This window comes from Strix uralensis, chromosome 1 (genome assembly GCF_047716275.1).
Source record: "Strix uralensis isolate ZFMK-TIS-50842 chromosome 1, bStrUra1, whole genome shotgun sequence".
In the NCBI taxonomy this organism is placed as follows: Eukaryota; Metazoa; Chordata; class Aves; order Strigiformes; family Strigidae; genus Strix; species Strix uralensis.
In genome coordinates, this window is record NC_133972.1 from 3853766 (window position 1) to 3875673 (window position 21908).

A 21908-nucleotide genomic window follows, 5' to 3' on the forward strand; every position below is an offset into this window, starting at 1 on the left:
TAGAGAGCCCAGAGGGAGTCCACAAGCACACGCCGATGTTGGAGCCTGGTGCTGGAAACTCGCTGGCGCAGGGGGGTACAGGTCTCCCTCGCTCCACGGGACATCTGTCTCCTTGTCGGCCCCACGGATCTGGGAAAGGGCCCCTCCCCAGGGCGACAAGCTGCAGCCCAAGGGGAGGATGGAGCAGGGACGCAAACAGCAGGACCAGGCAAGCCATGGGAGAGAAGAGACAGCAGGATATGGAGGGCTTTGAGCAGCCGTTTGTGGGTGGAAGCTGGAGGAACAAGAGGGCGTTTCACCAGATCTTTGCTCCTAGCCCAAGATCTGGAAGCAGGAATGGGGGTCTAGCAGGTGGAACACTCCTCAGGTGTCCTCAGCACGTGCAGCCACAGAGTGCTGAGCAGCAGGGGCAGGTCCCAGCAGAGGAGAAGGGTCAATCAGTCTGTATTTAGCACAGCTGGGACCAATCCTGTCCTGCGTGGGGACCTGGTCTAGCTGGTGACAATCTGGGGTGGCAGCTATAACCACCAAGGCTCCAGCAGGTATGAGGGCAGAACTGCCACCCTCCTCCAAACCAAGCTGCTGCCACATGAAGGACCTCTCCCCGCCAGCAGCTCTTTTCAAAGGGCTTTTAAAAGCAGCAGGATGCGTGCATTAACAGGAACAGCTATTTTTATCACAGGTGAACTCCTGTAAATACCACTGTCAAAGCTGTACGCGTCAGATGGTTCACCTCGGGACAAAACCACTTTTGAATCAAACGCAGAGGATTCACAGAACCATCTGGGTTGGAAAAGCCCTTGAAGCTCCTCCAGTCCAACCATGAACCTCACCCTGACCGTTCCCAACTCCACCAGATCCCTCAGCGCTGGGTCAACCCGACTCTTCAACCCCTCCAGGGATGGGGACTCCCCCCCTGCCCTGGGCAGCCCATTCCAACGCCCAACAACCCCTTCTGCAAAGAAATCCTTCCTAAGAGCCAGTCTGACCCTGCCCTGGCGCAGCTTGAGGCCATTCCCTCTTGGCCTGCCGCTGGGTCCTTGGCTCAAGAGACTCATCCCCCCTCTCTGCACCCTCCTTTCAGGGACTTGGAGAGGGCCATGAGGTCTCCCCTCAGCCTTCTCTTCTCCAAACTAAACCCCCCCAGTTCCCTCAGCCGCTCCCCATCAGACCTGTGCTCCAGACCCTGCACCAGCTCCGTTGCCCTTCTCTGGACACGCTCGAGTCATTCAATGGCCTTTTTGGAGTGAGGGGCCCAAAACTGAACCCACTCATCGAGGGGCGGCCTCACCAGTGCCGAGCACAGGGGTGAGATCCCTTCCCTGTCCCTGCTGGCCACTCTAGTGCTGATACAAGCCAGGATACCATTGGCCTTCTTGGCCACCTGGGCACACTGCTGGCTCCTGTTTAGCCAGCTGTCAATCAACCCCCCCAGGTCCCTCTCTGACTGGCAGCTCTCCAGCCACTCCTCCCCAAGCCTGTAGCGCTGCTGGGGGTTGTTGTGGCCCAAGTGCAGCACCCGGCATTTGGCCTTAGTGAAACTCCTACAGCCCATCGCTCCAGCCTGTCCAAATCTCTCTGCAGAGATTCAGGAGCACCCATCCTGCAAGATCTCCAGGAGCCCCGGCAAAGGTTCCCAAGGATGATGCAGCGTCGGCTCTGCAACATCCCAGCCGCTGGCTTCTTCCAGCGCCACGAGGCTGGCATCGCCCCAGGCTGCCCCATCCGCGGGACAGCTCTGGCTCAGGAGATGGGCTTGACCTGCTGCAGCTACAGCTCGGCCACCTCAAACTTCCACGAACCAAAACCCACTGCCCCCCATCCCAAGGAAGCAAAGGGGACAGGGACCAGTGACCTGAAGTCCCCACAGACATCAGGAAGATGAAGTGAGCTGCCTCCACCCAGTCCTCTGCAGAACAAGTGACAACTCCTTCCGCTGCAGGACTGTTTTATTATAAAAAGATTTGTTAACAACAAGCTTTGTCAATTATAAAACGTATAGAGGAGTGGTACACACTGCGCAGCCTGGAGCATCAGGAAACTTCAGGGAACAGAATAAACCTCACGTTAACCTCAGCTGGACGCAGAGCAGCCAACAGGTCCCAAGCCGCAGGGCCCCTTCCAGCAGAATTATTCTGCACGGGCTGGCTCTGACCACGGATGTTCCCAAATACTCACAGCCAGCTCGCCAGAGCGAGAGCCCTCGCTGTTCCCCACACGGCACTTACAGCAGCTCTTCTGCAGAAAGGAGCACTTTGAAAAAGGTATCTCTGTGCAGGAACGGGAGCATCAGTCCCCCGGGAAATGAGCGTGCCTCTCTAACGGCTGCTGTCGGCTGTGTGGGCCTCTTCTTGCTTACAAGCCAGAGGATGGTTCGCCTGAATTTACCTTCCATGGGCCCTTTTGCCCAAATCTTCCTTGCTCTGAGTCCTGGCAGCCTAGGTTCAAGCTAACGTGGGTGTCTGTCCTGCTCCCGTCAGCCCCCTGTGGTCCCAAAAAGCTACGTATGAAGTGTTCCTCAACAGCCAGCCACAGTCCGAGAGAGGACGGCTCGGATCTGCCCCTCTCTTTCAGGCACGGTAGGATTTGTGGGCTTCTGGCAAAGCGTTGGTGGGCAGCGAACCCCAACGAGGTGCCTTCACCCGAGAGCGCTGGGCTCGGCGTCGCTGGCAGAGGCAGATCCGCAGAGCCCAGGCCCGCAGCTGCTGACAGACCTGCTCAGTCGGAGTCGCTTCCCTCCTGCTTCGCTGACCCGACAGCGGACGCCAGCTCCTCCTCCTGCCCTTTCAACCGCTCTCCTGCAACGAGAACCAGCAAGGGCTTAGGGATAAACCGGCTGTATCGGGGAACCTCCACAGCGGAGGACCTGAACTGCAGCCCCCGAGCCCACAAACCACCCTTCCCTGCCACATGTGGCCTCGGGGAAGCCGCTTGGGACCTACAGCTTCGCAGACCCTTTTGGGAAGGGGATCAAGGTCTGCCAGTCCCTCCCCAGCCCAACAGCAAGGCACCAAAAGTGTCCCCCTCCCAGCGGGGATTGTGTAACCCCTCTGGAACAACTGGTGAGCCCATACGCCATCCCCGCGGCACCACAACACACGTATCAGTTCAGCGATGGCTCTCTGCGTCCTCTTCTCCAGCTTCTCCAGCTTCTTGGCGACATCTCGCTTCAAATCCCTGGGGAGGAGAGCGACAACGTCAGAACAAATCCTCGCCCCAGGCAGCTGTGAACACAGGGACCACGTTACATCTTTCCCAGTGGAAGAGAAACTCCTCCTCTCCCCTGTGAGCACGAGGGAGCACAGCGTGTGTCTGGCACCAGGGCAGCTCAGGGGCAAACCAACCCAATGTCCAGAGCATCCCTTGTCACTGAGGCTACCGTGACCCCAAAAGGATCAGTGGGGTCACTCAGTATAAGCAGGAAAAAGGAAGACAGCCCCGTGCCTTGCATCTTCCTCAAGAGCAGGGCTGGGTTTCCCATTTCTAGCACTTTTAACCCCACCTGGACAACCTCGAGGTGATAGTAACCTACTACTGATGCTAACCCAGGAGCAGGGCTTTGGCAGGCACTCACCAGTCTGGCTTCCTGGGAGCCAGGTTTGCCAGATCCTAGGGAGGAAGAGGAGACACCCAGTGAGAGCTGCAGGTGAGGTTCAACCTGGACGCAGACAGACGCACCCAGAACAGAGCGGCTCAGAACATCCATACGTACCACCTCGTCGATGATGGGCTCCGGCTTGGCAGCCTCTAGCTGGTCCTTCACCTTATCTTCCACTAGATGGGGGAACAGGACCAGCATCAGCGCAGGGACCACCAAGGGGACAAGGCACAGGGAAACCCCCTCCTCTGTGCTTGGTTCACAAAACCTTTCACACAAGCCCGCTTGAATGTCTTTGCCTTAAAAGCGCGGTACGTAGGAGCGAGTACACGTGCGTACACGCGTTCCTCCCCCACCCAAACCCTTCTGGAGGCTCCCAAAAATCCTCTGAAAATGATGCCAACCCAACAACCATTTAACACCACAAACATCAACGGCAGCAAGAAGTCTGCTGGGTTCAAGTCCTCTTTTCGCAAGACCTGCAGGGATCAGCTGCTCTGGAGGTGTTTGAACTGGAATTTGCCTCACTGTGACTCATTTACAAGGCCACCAGCTGAGACATCTCAGAGGAATCAAGCTCCAGCCCAGACCTTACGTCAAGCTCTGCAGATACTGGGAATAATGGCAAAGCACTCGTGGAAAACAGCCCTCCGTGGTTCAGTTCAACTCTGCGCAAGGACGGGGTGCAGGCACCCGGGAGCACAGCCCTGAGGGGTGAATCCTGCTCCAGCAAACGGAGATTCCTGTGGCACATTTAGTACGAATCTACCACGAGTCCCAGCTGCTCTGTCCGCCTCCTTCCCCTGCCCTGGCACAAAGGGCCCAAGGACAGGCAGGCTGCTCACTCCAGACACGGGAATCGCAGCCGATGGGCACCGCAGCTCCAAAGAAGGGCTGGCAGAGAGCGTGAGTTTTACTGGAAACGGTCAAAATTGCTGTTCCCAATTCCAAACCACATGCCGGGGCAGTTTTAAACTTTTACAAAAGGATAAAGGAAGAGCAGTGTCAGCATTCTTACCTACCAGATCTCTGCCGTGCTCCCAAAGGCAGCCTTTTTATTTAAGGGCATTTTTAAAGGGATCTATTCCAGGAGGACTCAATGTTTCAAGATCAAGGGAACTTCTACCCCTCGCCTCCCTCTTAAGAGCTGCACAGAGGTTTGGTGCTAGGAAATAGCAGACTGAACGCCCTGGACTCATGACTAATATTTGTTTAAAGGTAATTCAAACAAAAAACAACCTGAATCTCCTTGAGAATCCTCCAGCGAGAGCTCGGCTTCTCTGAGTATCAAGCCTTTGGTTTGGGGCTGGACTCGGTGTGCTCAGACACACACCCCACTTGTGCAACGCAGGGCGTGCAGTCCCCACGGGTGAGTGAGGATGATGAAGCAACAAGGGGCCGCAAGCATCACGCTTGCCCAGTGGCAGTGGGAGAGCCCCGGCGCTCCCACCACGGCTGCTCGGACACGCCAGCACCCTCCAGGGCTGCAGACACTCATCTCCTAAGACCCACCATCCTCACACCAGTGAGCTGCTAGCAGAAGACATCCCAGTGGCTTTTCCACCTCGGGCTGGAGCGAGCAGGAACACAGAGGTTTCCAAGCCACCTGATTTTTGGAAAGGAAAATAACCCATCCACTTTGCAGCACGCTGGCTGGATGCAGAGTCCCATGCTGGTTTATTTGTCCTCACAGCCCCAAGCGCTGCCTCATTCTCTCTGGGAACATCGCTGGGGAGGGATGCTTGCCAGCAGGAGGGGGTAGGATGTGCTGTTAGAGAGGGGCTCATTTCAGCAGTCAGTGAATCCCTGCAAAGGGCTCTGCGTGATCTGCCTTGCCCACAAGCCTCTGGAACAGAGCAAAGCACCAGCACCACCACTGGCAACGTTTCTGCTTTCCTGCTCCCTCCTTTCACCTCCCACGCTCCCACTTGCACGCACCTGAAGCTGGCTTGGCCTGGGGCACCTTCCTCTTCTTCAGCTCCTCATCTTCGGGCTCATAGTTTCGCAGTTTGAGCTCCCTGGGGAGGAAAGGGAAGAGCACAGAGTGGTGAGACACGTCCAAGCCATTCTGGGCGTGGGGCACATCTGCATCAGGGCCAGCAGCGACCCAACACAAGTCAGAGCCAACCAGGAGCTCAGCAGGATAAAAGTGACATCTTGGCAAGCCAAGCAGAGGCAGCCTGTAACGGACCCAAGCTGCTTTGCAAAGCTCTGAACTTCAGCCCAGCTCCCTTTTCGGTCTCAACCCAGTGATAAGACTCAGGAAACACCACAATCAGGAAAAAAATGATCCCAGGAAGGATAGGGAAATAAGAGCATGTAGGCCTCGAGGTGGTTACCCAGTCACCAGAGGTGCTTCTGGAAGTGCTACAAACAGGGGTGCAGGTCAGCCATGTGGTGCAAATAAGGGGAGCAAATGGGTGGTGGAGCTGGAGGTGACAGGGATGACGATATCCAAAGGACACCCAGAAGTTCACCCATCGTTTCACCTCCCTCCAGGAGAGCTCAAGAGTCAGCAGTCAGCATCTCCCCAATGCACACACCTCCCTGATATTTGGATGCTAATTCTCCCCCTTTCCAAGGCTGTTCTTTTTATACCTCTCCCAAAACATTTGGGCTTCAAATGGACAACCGTTAGACAACCTCAGTCACGTGCACCCCCAGGCTGATTCCTCACCGAGGTCAAGCCCTAAAAGCTTCAAGCAGAGGCATCTGCAAAACCAGAGCCCTGAAAATCAAGCTTGCAGGACCCCATCCCACCTCCAGCTGCTTACACATGCCTCTAACGTGCTCTGCAGGCTGCAGGATCTATACAACAGCACACTAGACCACAGGGCAAATTAAGTAGATTAAACTCATTTAACACTGTTGATGGGTTTAATCAGTTTAAATAGAAACTGAGGCCGCCCAGAAATGCTGCTGCCCCAGCTGTGAGCAAAGCCTTCGGCAGCAACAAGGGTGGCTGTGCCACTGCAGAGGAGGACGCGGAGAGCCCCGATGCAAACACAGGAGAGGGCACTTTAATCAGGCAGGAAAATCAGTGGTTGAACACAACCATTTTCCCTCCCAGCAGATAGCTGATACCCAGGGCCACTTCCCTGCTAGACTTTACTGATGGAGAAGCAAGTGAGATACAACCCAACCCAAAGGCTTACAAAGCAAAGAGAAGCAAAATAAAGGGTGAAGAAGCTACAGTCCAAGAGAGGTAAGAAGGTGGTCAGCGGTCAGCTGGCCACACTCATCTGGGAAGCACAAAAAAACCCAACCCTGGAGGTCCCTGGGGCACAGCCAGAGGTCCTACCCTGCCCATGCCATCCCGTACCCTCTCCAGCAGCTGAATTTTACTTGCAAAGAGTCCGCCCCACGCTGTGGCTGGCGCCACGGAGGTGGTGGGAACACGTGGTTGAAGCTCAGCAAAACCTGAGATAAATGCGACCAGCAGACTGGAAACTAGAGCTCAGGCAGATTAGGAGACCTGCCGATGTTTCTCGTGTAATCAAGCCCAGGTCCCCCAAGGCCTTACATCAGTGCAACACTGTGGAACAGAAACAGCTTCCCCAGCACTGGGAGAAAGGATGCTTGAGAGAAACACAGGAGAGATTAGCACGTAGCTGCAAGACCTCCCCCAGGCCAAGAGCACCTTCACCCCATGAAGACAAGTCGCCGTGCACAGTTTTATGTGTATTTTTATGCACACATGCCCTGGGAGAAGGGATTTATTCAATTAACCTGTACTGATCACCATCAATCCCCAGCCAGAAAGGCAGTTCTTTTCAGGAAGGCTGATCTCAGAGGATCAAGTGATAATTTTTTTGCAGAAGGAAATGCCACCTGCAGGCACACAGAAATCACCGCTATTCTCTGATTTTATGGACAATCTCCACTTGGCAGGATTTTGTTGCTAACCTGAGAGGCTGGAGGAGGAAGAGGAGCAGCTAATTCATCCAGGAGGTAATAGGACGTCAGGCTGCGATGTCTAACATCTGCCCACAGGCTGGCTCATACTCGCTGGAGAGGATTTATCTGACAAAGCAGCAGACCCTGCAGAACACAAACTTTCAATATCTCCCAGACTTTCCGGTCTCCTCAGCTCACATTTAGCAGGATTTACTTGCAGCTGAAAGGGAACCAAACATACACTCCCTAGGGTCAGATCACCTAAAACAAGAGAGCTACGAGCTAAGCAAGCTGTTTCTTTGGGTCCAGCAAGATATTACCATTACACCTTGACGAGCAGTATTTTAAAATCGTCGTTTTGCACATACAACGGGAGCTGCAGCTGCTCAGCCACAGACAAACCAGCAGAGAGCTAAGAGGTCTTCTGTTTGCAGCAAAAGCTCCCAGATCCCACATTTCAATGGGCACACACTCTGGAGGTCTGATTCCTGCTACAGGAAGGGTGTCCAGCCCTTCATTACGTTGCTACAGGGCTCCAGCACCACTTGGGGAACACACAAGGAAGAGGAATTGGGAGTTTAAATCTGCTCCCCTACACTCTTCCCACCCAGAAAGCCCCCTCTCAGCTTGCAAACAAAAGCCTTGCAGTCCAGCACAAGAGGTTTATCCACAAGATTAAAAAAATAAAACCACAAGGCACAACTTGGCAGGTTCTGCCTCAGATGGGACGAGCAGCGGCACAGGTCCAGCAGAAGAGGAAGCAGCTGATACACAGGGGCAAAGAGAAGATCCCCCCACACCGGCTGCCAGTACTTTCAGATCCTTATTAAACCTGTGCACAACTGCAAGGGCCAGAAGAAAACAAACAAAAATTGATCCCTTTAATTAACTGTGCAAGGAGAGAGCAGCTCTTGCACCTGCCTCCGGTAATTCTTGGTGCTTGGTGCTCCCCATGGGGCTAGGGGATTTCATCATGCACCAGCCCCAGCAGTGCCACGCTCACCAGGAGCAGAAGACTTGTCTCCCCTTTCTTCTGTGCTTGAAAACGTCTGTAAAAATAGAGAGATGAGGAGCAGGGCAGTGCCACCCCAAGTAACTCGAAGGCAGACAAGGGTTAAGGATATATATATATATATTTAGAAGTTGCTGGTCTTCCACAGAAGTGGGTTAAATGAAGTTCAGGTGCCAGCAGTTCCTCTAGTGCTGTGTTCCAGAAAGACAGCCGGGCGTGCTTTACAAGTGATGAATTATCTGAGTTCGCCCAAAAACAAAAAAAGAAACAACCCAGAGCTAACAACAGGCTCACACGGCAGAACGGGGCACGTAGGAGCCAGGTTTGGAAGTGCAGTGCCAGGGCACTTCGCAGCGATGCACCAGCACAAACTGGGTGCTTAATGCTTCTCAGGAAGGACTGAGCGCCTGGACAAGAGCTGGGTTTGAACCGTTTGGCTTTAGAGTAGGATTAAACTCATGCACGGTCACTAGCAGATTTTATCAGCGTCTCTTTGTAAGGGATAGATGTGCCCAGCCCAGATCTCCTGCTCCTTGAGCACCTTGCGCAGCACTTCTCAGCCCGTTTCAGCCCAAACGAGCCAGGATCAGTAGGGCAGGAGGTGGTTACACCCTTACAGCCGGCAGTGGGTGCAGGTCTGTGCTGGGAGCTCCCAGGACCGCACGAGGATTTGGGTAGCTGCAGCGATGACAGAGGGAAGCGATGGACACAGCCTCCCAGTGGTTCCTAAAAGCTCGTCAGGGGTGGCACGTTCCCTGTTTTGGGACAGGAATGCCTCAAACCCACTTTCCACTCGGGCCCGGAGCTCCTAGCTGGGGAATAAGAAGAGATGTCAGCTTTACTTTGAAGCAGGTGGGTTGGAAACGGTACAGCATGCGGGGTATGCGCAGAACGCAAAGAGCTATCTCGTTGCAAAAAAACACAGCACACTCAAAGCTGTCTGCGAGGTTGGTTTTTTGCTTTACTCCTCCAGCCTCAAGGGCTTTATGGAGAAAACACCAGTTTTTAATTGATGAATGGATCTTTCTAAGCCTTCTGGTGAAGCACCCGCTTGCTGATGTCCTTGCATCAGGAGCACATGGAACGGGTTTGCCAAGAAACCCTGTAACAGCGATTTCTTCAGACGTACAGCATCCTCGCTCCCGTAGTTACTATCACAAAACAGTCACTCAGAGCAGATTGCTTCAAGAGCACCTTCCTATTTTTACTTCCTTGAGGACAAGGCTAGTGGCCGAGGAAAGCTGGCTAGGACATCTCAATAGGTTTTTTTTTTTAGTGCTTCTGGAGGTGCAAGACAAGCAGACCTCAGCAGGACAGATACTAGGAGGAGAAGGCAGGAGTCCAGCGGTGTTTGCAGACGCTGCTTATTCTGCCCAGGATCAGAGGTGGGTGTCCTTCACAGCTCTTCACCTCTCGGTCTCCCTCAAGCCCTTCATGTCTCTCTGCTTAAACGTCTCTGGTGTTCCTCAGCATCAGCTCTAGGCACCTGATGAAGCTAGGGAAAAAAAAAAAAAAAAAAAAAAAAAAAGATGCTTCCTCTGCTGCACCATCAAAACAAAGTGGTTTCAAACACCCAGATCCCAGACGACTGGTTTTGAAATGCCATGGTAGAGACTTTCTGTTCATTGGAAGCAGTTTAGGGAAGTCCTGGGTGTTTTTAATCCTTTCTCAGGTGTTTTGGGCAATTCCTTTCCCAAAGCCCTGGAGAAATGCCATCCGGTTTGAGAATTTGCAGCCCTTTGACCTTCCCAAGCTGCTCCAGAGCCCCCATTTTCAGAGCTTTCCATTTTTGCGACAGCCACTCCAACTTGCTTGAAACCAAATGCCCTGGGCAACCATTTCCATATCATCCTTTAAAGAGAAACCAGTGCAAGGAATTTCCTTTTATTTCTCTGCATCTCCAAAATTCACTTACTCCTGGATGGTTCTGGGAAGCCACACTCAAACATGTAAAGAAATTACTGCTACAGAAGAGACAAGGGAGATCTCAAATCCTTGAAGGAGTGCTGGTTTGGTGGACGCTCCTCTGCTCCATCATGTGCTCCATGAGGGCAAGAAGGTTTGAAGGAGCAGGGACAAGGCAGCCAGACAACCAAGAAAAGCAAAGCAGGAGACTTCTGCAGCAATCCAGGAGGTCTGGGACCCAAGCTGGGCTCTGGCCAAACTACTGAAGGACCGGAAAGGAGCGGGGATGCTGGGATACCCGTGGGGCCGTGCGGTGAAGGTGTCCCCTGGGGCAGCACTCAGACTCTCCTCAGTGGCAGCAAAGACTTCTCCTCAAAGTGCCTCTTCCCTTTTCTGTTTCCAATTGCAAACCACATAACAGAAGTCATTTTCAAGCTTTTTCTACAGGTCCCCTAATTTTTTTTGCCAGGGAAAATTCACTGTATAGTGAGTCTGACTGACAAGCTTACTTTCTTTCCTACCATCTGCAGACCCCATGGAAAGAACCAGATTAAGAGCATTTGGGCAGAAATTTCAGGCTTGGACTCATACCCTCTTTGCTCCACTTGGTCACCAATCCCCAACCTGCTGCACCTCTCTGCAAAGTCACCTAGCACGTACAGGGTGCTGCATGATCACCCATGGGTGCTGAGGGAACTCTACAGCACCATCACCCTCCAGGGGCACTGCAAGACTTGCTATACAATAGTCATCAACCCTGGCACTGACTGAATTTCACAACCCCTTTGGGTTTTTTTTGCACTTCGCTCTCCTATCCAGCTTGTCCCCTTGCAGACAGCTTTGACATCCTGGTGCACCACCTCTTGCTACGGCCGTCCTGGAGGCTTCCCTACAGTTGGGCTGGCTCGAAAGCATGGTCCATGCATCTCCAGGCTGCCTCGTTGCATGCAGTGACCTTTCCAGCAACCAAGACACACACCGAGATGATCTGCATCTGCTTCAACTTAAAAACCAAGAAATGACTTTCATCTCTTGTTAGTCAAGGCTCTCTTCACACCCTCTTGCAGGACGAGATGTCTCTAACACAGAGGTCCAGCGCTGTTGTTCAATCAAGAGGACAAAGTTGTTGCTGTCGTTTGTGGATTCCTCACCGCAGGCAGAAAAGGAGCAAGCAACAAGCAGAGGCAGAGACTCACCAGCACCCACCCTCCAAGAGCAATCCCTTTTCACTGCGAGAGGGCTGCTCCTGCTCAAATAGCTGAGCCTGTCGGAGCACATCCTCCTCCCCGAGCGGCTGCCGAAAGGCACTCGAGGAATGCCGAAACAACAAACGCCTCTATTCACACCACGAGCCCCCAAAACTTGCCGAGGCAGCTGGTTTCTCAGGACATGCTTCTTGGGGGAGCACAGACGGGGAGAGACGTATCCCCAGGTGTTGCAGGGGAGCTGCAAGAGCAGCTCTCCAAATGCAGGCAGGTGCCACGAGGCTGTCTGGCCTCCCACGCTGCTTTACCAGGCAGCTGAGTGCTTTCCAGGCAGACACAAGCAGCTTCAACAACAGTAAATACAACCAGAACAAAACCCACATTCAATCTGCAGTGTGGGATCCAGGCTGGTGACACAGCACCAGGCTGATGTGCAAACCTGGCCCTGCCTGCAGCACCCAGCTGTGCTCATGCTTTGTCCATGCTCTTCTGGGATTTCTCCAGCTTCTTCATCTGGTGGTGGGTCAGAAATGATCTGCCACCCTTGAGGCTCAAGCCAAAAAGAGGTCCTGAAGGTACTTCACTAGCACTTGGATGGCCACAGGACCTCAACATCTTCCTAGCCGGGCTCAAAATAGTGCCAAGCACGACTTTGCTGCAGCTCTGCTCTTCAATAACCACGTTCAGATCCGCTGTCTCAGCACAGAGCCAGCGCAAGGTCTGTGACCAAAAAGGTGCTCCAGGTAAACTCAGGGTTATGTACAGCCTTGCCCCCGCACTACAGCAAGGGCTGTCCCACTGGCAGGTCGGATGGAGGTCTAAGCACTCAAAATTCAACGCCAAAATGCTGTGGTTTGGCTACAGCAGGGCTGCGTTCCCAGCAGTGACTACTGAAGAAGAGTGGAGTGCGAGGAAGATGCTGGGAACTCACAGCCAAGGATTGGGGGCCTTTGGCTGCCCACCCTTGCTCCCTGCTGCTGGGGGACAGGCAGAGGGACACCCAGCCTGTCCAAGGCAAACCTGGGATCACCAGGCACCCATTGAATGTATCAACAGCCTCTGTTAGGAGGGTGCAGCCAGGCCTCGGACCAGCTGAAGCTCCACGGGGCCTTCCCTGCAAAGGCAGATCACCACCCAGGTATCTCCTCCAGAGCGAGATGGGCACAGCTCTAACTGGAGGGAAGGTCCACAGCATCCTCACAGCTCTGGAGGGGAAAAGGGCTCTGCACTGCATCAAAACAGGGACAAGCATCTTCAGGAGAGATCAGAGATCCTGCCAGCTCCTGAATCTACTTACCCAGCACCCCACTGGTTATTCCCCGGGTGCATTCAGCCATCTGAACTCCCGTTCTCCCTTCTTCAGCACTGAGCAGAAGGTGTGATGCTACAGCCTGGCCCCCTGCCCACCTCCTCCTGCCACGGGCCGAGCGCCTTCCCAAGGGAGGGGACACACGCTCGGTCCCTGGAGAGGCGGGGTGGTGACAGAGCTGGACTCCCTGCACCACGTCCAGCAGGACAAGCCACCAGTGGTAACCAGTTCAGCTGTTCACACACATGGCGATCAAACACACCACGTGTACTCAGCTCACCCTATGCACAAATACTGCTCTCTTCCATAGTTGATTATAATTTTTAGGGGTTTTTTTTAACTCTCCATTGAGGTCTCCATGCTCCAAGATGTCAGGAAGCCCGTTGGCACAGCAGTTATCCTTGCTACTACGTGGTTGTCCTGCCAAACTAAGGCCAACACTGAGCAGACTCGCTGCTGCATTTTTTTGTGCAGAGATTTTTTTAAAAAAAAAAAAAAAAAAAGTGGTTTTGACCTGCCCCGTGACATTCTTCCCACTGCAAGGGGAGAGATCGCATTTCCCAACCCCTGCCTCCCCCAGCTCCTCCCAGAAATTCATCTCTGCAAGAGGCACAGCACAGAGCTGTAATTTTAAAGTGTCGAAACACCAGCAGCTGATTAACAGCAGCTCACTGAAGCTTAATTTTTAGTTAAGTTGAAGAGTTGAAGATTATTTTTTGTTCCCCTCTGTCTCCAAGCCCTACCTTGGATTTTTATTTACACTTTTAACATCCCTAACGAGCTCTGCTTACAGAACTGCAGCCCAACTTCAAAGCTCAACGCCTCTCTGCTCCCTGCGGGGCAGCAGTGTCGGTCTCGGCTTTACGCAGCGCTCACCTTGCAGATCTCCCAGCCCCAAACCGACTGTTTTTCCCCACGGGAACAGGGCGGAAGAGCCAAAGTCCACCCAAAGTCCACCCACACCCTGTTCCTTGCAAAGGCAGATTGCAGGCTGCGCTGTGGCAGACAGTGTTTCCTACTCAGTGGGCTAAGCATAACTGGTTTAAAAAAAAAAATAATAATAATAACCCAAGTTCTTTGCAATTACAGATATAAACTCCCCTGAGAGCTCAGATCAGAGATAGCCTGAGCTGAAATTGCTGTGAGTGTATCAGGGTTTTCACAGAGGGCTTCGTCAGCACTTGTTCCTGTGGTGGTAGCTTGCAGTGTGAAAGATAAAAACAAGGAACAAAAAAAAAAAAAAAAAAAAGGCGGGGGGTGGGGAGATGTGAGTATATCAGAAAAAAAAAAAAAAAAACAGGAAGCTGCCAAAAAGCGTGTCGTCACATAGGCAGCAAGAAAATATTAGTAAAGCCAGCGCCCAGCAGTTCTGCCCTTCCTACAGGGTGTATAAAGGGGTGGCACAGAAGGTGCAGCTGCAGAGACGGAGGAACCAGCCTGCAGCAAAAACCCAGGGTGCTGCCTGGTTTTCAGGACAGTCACCACACCTAAACCCCACAGGATTATTTATTGAACCACTAGACTTCCCCTCCCCATGTCGTGCTCTTGGTGGTTTTCAGCTTGAGAAAGCAGCACAGTTATGAGGTGCTTGTTTGGGGCGAGGGAGCTGTTCGCAGGGAAGGCAGATTTCAGTTACCAGAACACCCCACGTTTCTCAAATTCAAGATAAACGCCAGCGGATTATCTCAGTTTACCTTTTGCCACCAGCTAACTGGGCATTAGTGCACAGCAGTTCCTTTTTTCAAAGGGCTGAGAAAGTTCCGCTACGCTACTGAGAAATTAAAATCTAAGATGAAATCAAGTTACCCGCTCACTGGCCATCTAGATCTTGTTAAAAACATGTCCAATTCCGGCAGCAGAAAAAGGACATTCAACAAGTAAAGCAAAAGCTAAGAATCATCTCAGCCAAATTTGTGATTCAAACATTTCCTGCAGAGCAGATCTTGCTCTAATTTGCCTTGCAAAGTTACGTTGGGATCCTGACAAAACACGCCGTGGTTAGACAGACGGACAAAGGGCTACAAAATCCTGCAGGAAAACTGATCTGGAAAGAGAATTTTTCGCCCCAAAAGCTGCCTCCCCAAAGGCATCACTCCCGTGTATTTCAGAAGAAGCCCTGTGCCCACATGTGCAGGGAGTTTCACGCATCAGTACAAAGCTGGCTGGAGATGGGAGCTCCTACTCAACACCTTTGCTCTCTACATACAACCGTGGTGAAGTTTCAAGGGCATCACCCACAGGCAGGGGAAGGCTTTTTGCTGACCCTGCCCTAAGACGAGAACTCACAAACAAGCACTCGTGGAAAAAAGGGATTTACCAAGTTGACAGCAGTGACGCCAAAAACGTGGTATGAAACCACGTCACCTCTGATACGTTCCAGGCTGCTCAGCAGCGGTTAAAGAGCCGCAATCCTCAGCCTGAAAGCCAGTCAGAGTGGGGAAAAAAAAATATTTTTGTCAGAGATTTAGCAGACCAATTCATAATTCCAGTTTGGGAGCAGGAGTGCATCGCTGCCAGCCCAACGATGCCAGCTCATCGCTTGGTAAAGACCACCCAGGGCTGATGCTCCTCGTCAAGGGGCCACCGCACGCTGCATCACCTCGCCATGCACCGTATCGAGTGGCAGGGCTGAAAAGCAAGAGCTGTTTATTCATTATTCATCACCACTTCCAAGATCTCTAGCTCTTGTTTCAGCTTCAACCCAGACCTCGTGCCTTTTCCAGTACAAAACCCAACCACAGCACCTACAGAGAAGTTTCAGCCTCCGTGATGGCTCTCAAGAACCATTCCCAGTCCCAAATCCAGGCAGGCTGTTCTCAAGAAGGGATGCTTTTTCTGCCAGGAATTATACCCAAGAACCAGCAAGGATTTTGCTCTACTTTCTCAGCAAAGCACGTGTGCTCATCTGCAGCAGCATCTCTGATGCACACCTCCCACAGAGGAGGTTTCTAGCCGGTAAAGCGATGAGAAAAGGTCACGTCCTGCATCTTCAAACCAAACTTCACCTCCCGTCGACTCCAAAGGAGACCTGACGGTGTTTTCACCAGCAGGAAACCAACTGCAGTCAGCTGGTCCTGCCTGGAGTGACACCCTGCCTCGGTTAGTTTCGTGCTCACATTTTCCAGTGACAAGAGAGAACAGCGGTGGGCTGCAGTTAAACAGCCACGTGTACCCTGTGGGCCTCTGTTCATGGGAAAAAAACCCACCACACTTAATGACACACATGCAGGGGACAGAGAGGCAGCAACGGCTGTTGAATTCAAGGGAGCCTAAAGCAAGGCAACTGACCCCTCTGATGGCACCACCTTCCTCCTGCTACCCTCGGAAATGCTGCCAGTCAGCCCCAGGCTTTTCCTCTTTATTCCCCCAACTCAGATCATTTACACCATGAGATCAAATTCACACTAAAAAAAAAAAAAAAAAATAAAATTGCATGTTAGAAGCCAAGGAAAGAGCCTAATCAGCAAACACAAGAGCAGCACCTGAACAATACATACAAGAGAGACAAGTGGGAATAAATAAATAATTACTTGTGCTTGACGGCCTCCTCTTCATCATCTTCTCTGAGCTGCTTGTTCTCACGTTCACCGCTGCCCTTATTCTGAAAGAAGAAGTTGATCTGTCAGGCCTTGGCCTCTCTGGAAATGACAGAGAACAAACAGCAGTCCAGAAACCCTCCCAGAGGGCACAGGGCAAACAGCAAGGCGCCGTTTGAAATTACTTTTAAATGATGACACATTTAAATTAAGCCTGTTTTCCTTTTTTTTCCTCCCTTTAGTATTCTGCTTGTACAGCTAGCACAATAAACAAATGTAAGAACGGGCAAGGAAAATTTAATTTTCCGCTCAGAGGCAATCACACCGCTCAGTGCTGATATCCCCCTTACTACTGGTAACTGCATCAATTCCGAGAGCAAACAGCGAGTTGCAATCAATAACAGAGCTCAGAAACCTCGTCCTGTGTGTGAATTACCACCTCGCGTTAAATGGCAGAGCAAAAGGAGATCAGGGCACGGAGCAAAAGAGAGGACAGCCAGCAGCCACGTACGCCTTCACCGTGTCACTGTGGCAGGGACCCGAAGTTAAATACCACACTCCCCGATCCAGAAGAAAGGATGGATATTATTGTGTTGGTTGAAAGGAACTATAGGCAGACAGGAGAGAGAATAAAAGCTGAGGAAGTGAGCAAGCCCCTGCTCGGCTGGCTCGTGACGCAGCAGATCACCTGCAAAAGGAGCACGCACCAGCAGGCTTCACACGGGTCCCTTTTCCTTCTCCTAAGTAATCATTTCGGACGTTTTAAGAGGTTGTGAAACAAGGTGGCAGGAATCAAACAGCGCTCAGCACAACAAAGAGTCTAATTTCAGCTCCAGAAACACCATGCAGTGACATAAATCAAATTTCTCTTTAACAGGGTGTTACAGTATTGTAAAGAGGCTCATTTTGCATCATCCAGACACTGGCACTAACAGCTTATTACTCGAGTTACCAACTATATGTATTATCCAGACAGGCACAGATATTGAACGTTAATAATGAGCTGGAAAGGGTTTTGTTTGGTTCTTACACTGATTAACTAATTTCATTCAACCGCTGAACAAAGTATGCTTCATGACAAACACATCTGCCCCTATTTTGCAGAGTATATTGTTACAGCAAACGCAATGAATGCACAACTTCCAAGGAAGCTGTTGCTTTTCTGACTGAACTCCTCCATCCTCCTCCAAAGGAAAAGCAAAATGTGGCAGTTCTAGACAGATTAAGTCTTTATTTGCTTGAGCGTGGCTGGTTTCAGGAGTATTACCCAAGCTACCTGGTAATAAATACACAGCGTTTCTAATATCTGGCTACGATTCACGTCGCCACAAACACACGGGGGCTGTTGTGCCAACATTCATCTACCTTTCAACAGGAATAGCTCACAGACCAGAGGAACTATTTCCAAGAAATGTCCTTTCATCGCATTGCAAAGGTTACCGGTCCTTTTCACCCAGTTCAAAGAGATGAAGCACTCTAGGTCAGTCTGTTCAAAGTCTTTTTTCAACCCTGAAATAGGTTCTCCTCTCTCTTTGGAGAACTGCAAGCAAAAAATGGTTATAACCAGAACACGACCAATATTATTTTCAGATCAGAAGTTACTTTGATTAGTTACTTGGGTTGTTAAAAAGCTTCGCTGGAGAGTTCAGACATCTAACAGCCAACTTCACTAAACTATTTACCAGCTAAACTTACTCCTAAGCTCTGAAAGGGCCAGAAGGGTTTCCCTAGCGAACAGCGTGCTTACCACATGCATCTTGACTCCACAAACTTTAAAACTCCATTCTGTGACCTAGGTTAAACGTTAGATTACACACAAACAGGGAGGCGAGCCAGGAAATAGCTCAGGCCCATCAGTGACTGGAGTTGTTGAGGTTCAGCTCCTGATCAAAGGGCAAGAAACGGTCCTGTCTTTTCAGAAAGAAAAAAAATCGTTCCTAAAACCAGTGTTTAGTTCAGCTTTAACTCCCTGTTTGCCATTTTAAGTCCCCAGTAACCTTGTGATACGTTCACAGAAATTTCTTGTTCAATAAAGACCATGAGCTTGGCTGGGTAAGAGCAAGTACAGCCTGCTGCAACTTTCTGCCGTGAGCGTAGTCCTCGGTAATATTTAGAAACCCTCCAGTCCAAGTTATTTAAAGCTGTGGGAAGTACCTTCTTGCACTCTAAGTCCTTTCTCATTCCTTTCATCTCTTCATACTTGTAGGGCATGTGTGTAGAGCTTGCATTCCCCTCATTCTTGCCACAGTTTTATCCAGGAGGGTTATAGGCAGGTTTTGAAATCCTAAAGAGATATTTGACAAAAATATTCACATCAAGCCGCGGCTGTTCTTCCCACCACAAGCCCGCACTCTTTGCAGTGCTGCAAATCTTTCTTTCTGCCGTATGCTGAAATAATGTGATACTGAAATCCTACCACTCTTCTAGAGCTTGACCAAAATCCTCAATTCCAATTTATTCCCCATTACCACCCAAATATTTTCATGTGGGGAGGTAGCACGTGCAGGGGGAATACAGCACGGAGTGGCTCCCTACCCACATGGTGATATTCCTAGAAAAATCAAGCACACCACCAACAAATGCAACTTTGTGCCACAAGTGCTGCAGTGCCTTCAACCAGGGACTTTTTCTCTGTTATGCCTCTCCTTGTAGCACTTCTCGGACAGCAGGGAGCAGGCACACTGCCCCTCAGTAGCGTGTGAACGGGAGCAGGAGTCTCCCTGGGGATATCCTGAGCTGGAAAAAACAAAACATGGTCCCCTCCTGTACTTCAGCAGAAGCGAACGCAGGATAATGAGGATTGCAGCACAGTTCAAGGATACGGTGTAACGGCACGTGAGCATTTCCAGCCTGTTCATCGTGGTCGTACTCCCTGCGTCATCCACCACTAATCAGGATCCAAGTGGAACACTAATGAGGTCTGAAATGGATGTCTAAAGTCAGGCTTCTGCTCTCCGCCCCACCCCCCCCCCCCCCCAAAGAGAAATAAATGCTGGTTCCCTGTTTGCAAAAGGTCTGTAAACAAGATTTTGGTTTCCTGAGCAGAGTGACAAAAACCCCCAGCCACAGGGCAGAGGTGACATGTGGCAAAGAGGCCATAAACCTCCAGCAGCATCAGGAACCCTCGCAGCTCTGCAAAGAGACAGCTCAGCACCGACTCTACAAAAACAACCAAAACAGGAGGTTCTAAAGCAAGATTTGATGGAACAGCAGAGGAGGATCGCTGCTCCTCTTCCAACGGCCGAGCTTTTTGGTTGTATTTCCAGCCAGGCTGCGCTGCCTTCCCCCTGCACACTCTCCTTACCCACAGCTTACCACGAAGGCTTCCTGTGCTGCCTTCAAGCACGTGAATTCACGTGAGCTGAAAAAAGGCAAAGCTGTAAGACAACAGTGGCTTACTGTAGATGCTGCGTAGAAGGAGCTGTCACAGGTTTTTAAATATCCATATAAACTACAGCTGATTCAAAGCACTTCTCGATGGTTTTAGGCTGTAGCAGGCAGCAAGCGGGTTGTACGGCTAGCATCCCTCCTCTGCTTTCCACACTTCCTCATCCAAAATGATGGGGTTTCCTGCTGTATAAGCAAGCTGAACTTTCAATTACTTCAGCAAAAAGAGGCAATTAAAGTGCCTGCAGCCTTAAGAGACTGACTGTGCACCACAGCAGCAGGACGGGGAAAGGACTGATTCAGTGCTCGCCGCAGCTTGATGTGTTCAATCTACTAACAGATTTAATTTATTCCCCGTTACCACCGTAATATTTTCTAAAGTCATGGTGATATTCCTAGAAAAAATTATGTTAGATCCCCTTAGAGATCATTCCTCCTCCAGGAAAACCAGAGATGCACCCACTGCTCGGCAGTGCCCGTAGCTTTGGCTGGTGATACAAAAGCTTTACCACAGCAAGCCTCTCCTGCGTCCCCTCTCCAGGTAGTTAGATGGAGCGTGCCCTGAAATTATATTCAAAACAAACACGCCCCACTTCAGTCTGAAATAAGTCAACCAGATTCTTCAGGGAATACCCATCGGAAATCCCCGGGGTATGACACTCCTGTCCTCACAGGCGGGCCCAGCATCCTCTGCAGAAGGACCATGCACGTGCTCATCCACTGCTGTGCAGGGGCAGCCAGAGCAGCTCCCGCTGAGTCCATCAGCACTATAAATTAACCTGGCTAAGATATGAAGCCTCCCTGTTCACGTCACCTTGCCTGAGCATAGCTGAGAGATGCCATTGAGAGCGCCATTAATAAGTAGACAGAAAGAGGGGAAATAACGTTCCCTTGATATTCTGCTTAGTGCAGAAGCGGATGACAAACTGCCCTTGCAAAGAGAAGCAATGGGGGTTTGCAACCACCATCTCCTTCCTCCTCTGCACAACCAGCTGTGCAGGCAATGGCTGCACCAACGTGGAGGAGCTTCCCCCTCCAGCCACTCCTGCAGGGGCAGAACCTGAAACCACACACAAGATACTGAGCCTGCGGCAAGGATGCCGTGTCTCCGCAGGAGCAAAGGGTTGTAGAAAGGCAGCTCCCGTTACCGTGATCATTTATTGATACCGAGGCAGCCTCTCAAACATTCACCTTACAGCTCCATCTTTTACTGCTGCCCCATCCCTCTCTTCTTCCTTCTCTGCCCACACTGGGTTTATCAGATCCCTCAGGACTTTGACACAGCAGCGACGTCTTGGGGTTCTCCACTTTGCTCTGAATTTTTAAGATCTGCCCCTTCATCATCCTCTTCAGGTATTTCTGTTCAACAGTTGTGTCACAACTTTCATTTCTTAACTCACAAAAGGAAGTATTCCTCCCCAAAACAGCGTTTGCCCTAGTTACTGGTTCATCCTTCAAGCGTTTTAACGTGTTTCCCTTTGCTTGCTGGTGGCCACTTCCCACAGGTGTGCAGCAGCAACTCAACTCTTGCTACTTTTCCGTTCAACTTCATTTTCTCACATTTCAAACCTTAACGCCACAAAGGGAGCTGAAAATAACCCCTCTGCCGTTCCACTCTCGCTCTAGAGACTCCTCTTTTCAAGGCACCCCGTGGTGAGGTTTTTATTATTAGCTGTAAGTCATAAGATTGGAGACACACACACAAGTCTACAAGACTGTTCACCAATTGCCTGCGGACAAAGTCATTCCCATCCTTTAGTCTTTGGAAGGAGACACTCCAAAGATAAACTCCCAACATTAAAAAGCTTGCTTGCCTGTAGTCTCCTACCTATTTTAATTCACAGACGTCGCAACCGGCAACCCTTGGCTTGTAGCTACCAACACAAAGACTTCTGTTCCACAGACTCCCACTCTTCACAGAGATCTGAGATGAAAAGAGTCTAATCCACTACCTGTTCAAGGCATAAATCCAAGAAGATTTGCATCAGGTTGTTCAAAGAAGGGTGTCGGCTGCCTCCCTGCAACACCCACAAGGCCCAGAGCAAGACTTACATGGGAT

At 51.1% G+C, this 21908-nt stretch overlaps 1 protein-coding gene across 6 annotated transcripts in view; it reads right to left on the reverse strand.

Annotated features, from left to right (window-relative positions):
- Positions 1-1931: 1931 nt before the first annotated feature.
- The window catches only part of CCDC12 (coiled-coil domain containing 12), a 42381-nt gene continuing 22404 nt past the window's right edge, over positions 1932-21908 (reverse strand). Inside the window, exons 1-7 of one of the 6 annotated variants that reach the window (XM_074869565.1) lie at positions 18617-18739; positions 16457-16527; positions 5537-5616; positions 3713-3774; positions 3575-3609; positions 3101-3177; positions 1932-2798 (exon numbers count right to left, since the gene is read on the reverse strand). In XM_074869565.1, the coding sequence (XP_074725666.1) occupies positions 2719-2798; positions 3101-3177; positions 3575-3609; positions 3713-3774; positions 5537-5616; positions 16457-16527; positions 18617-18673 (462 nt within the window). In that variant the 5' untranslated portion in view covers positions 18674-18739 and the 3' untranslated portion in view covers positions 1932-2718. Of the gene's footprint in view, positions 2799-3100; positions 3178-3574; positions 3610-3712; positions 3775-5536; positions 5617-7504; positions 7640-9444; positions 10003-16214; positions 16331-16456; positions 16528-18209; positions 18234-18616; positions 18740-21908 lie in introns of those variants that run through there. The other 5 variants (XM_074869729.1, XM_074869429.1, XR_012629100.1 and 2 more) reach the window with 5 other exon arrangements.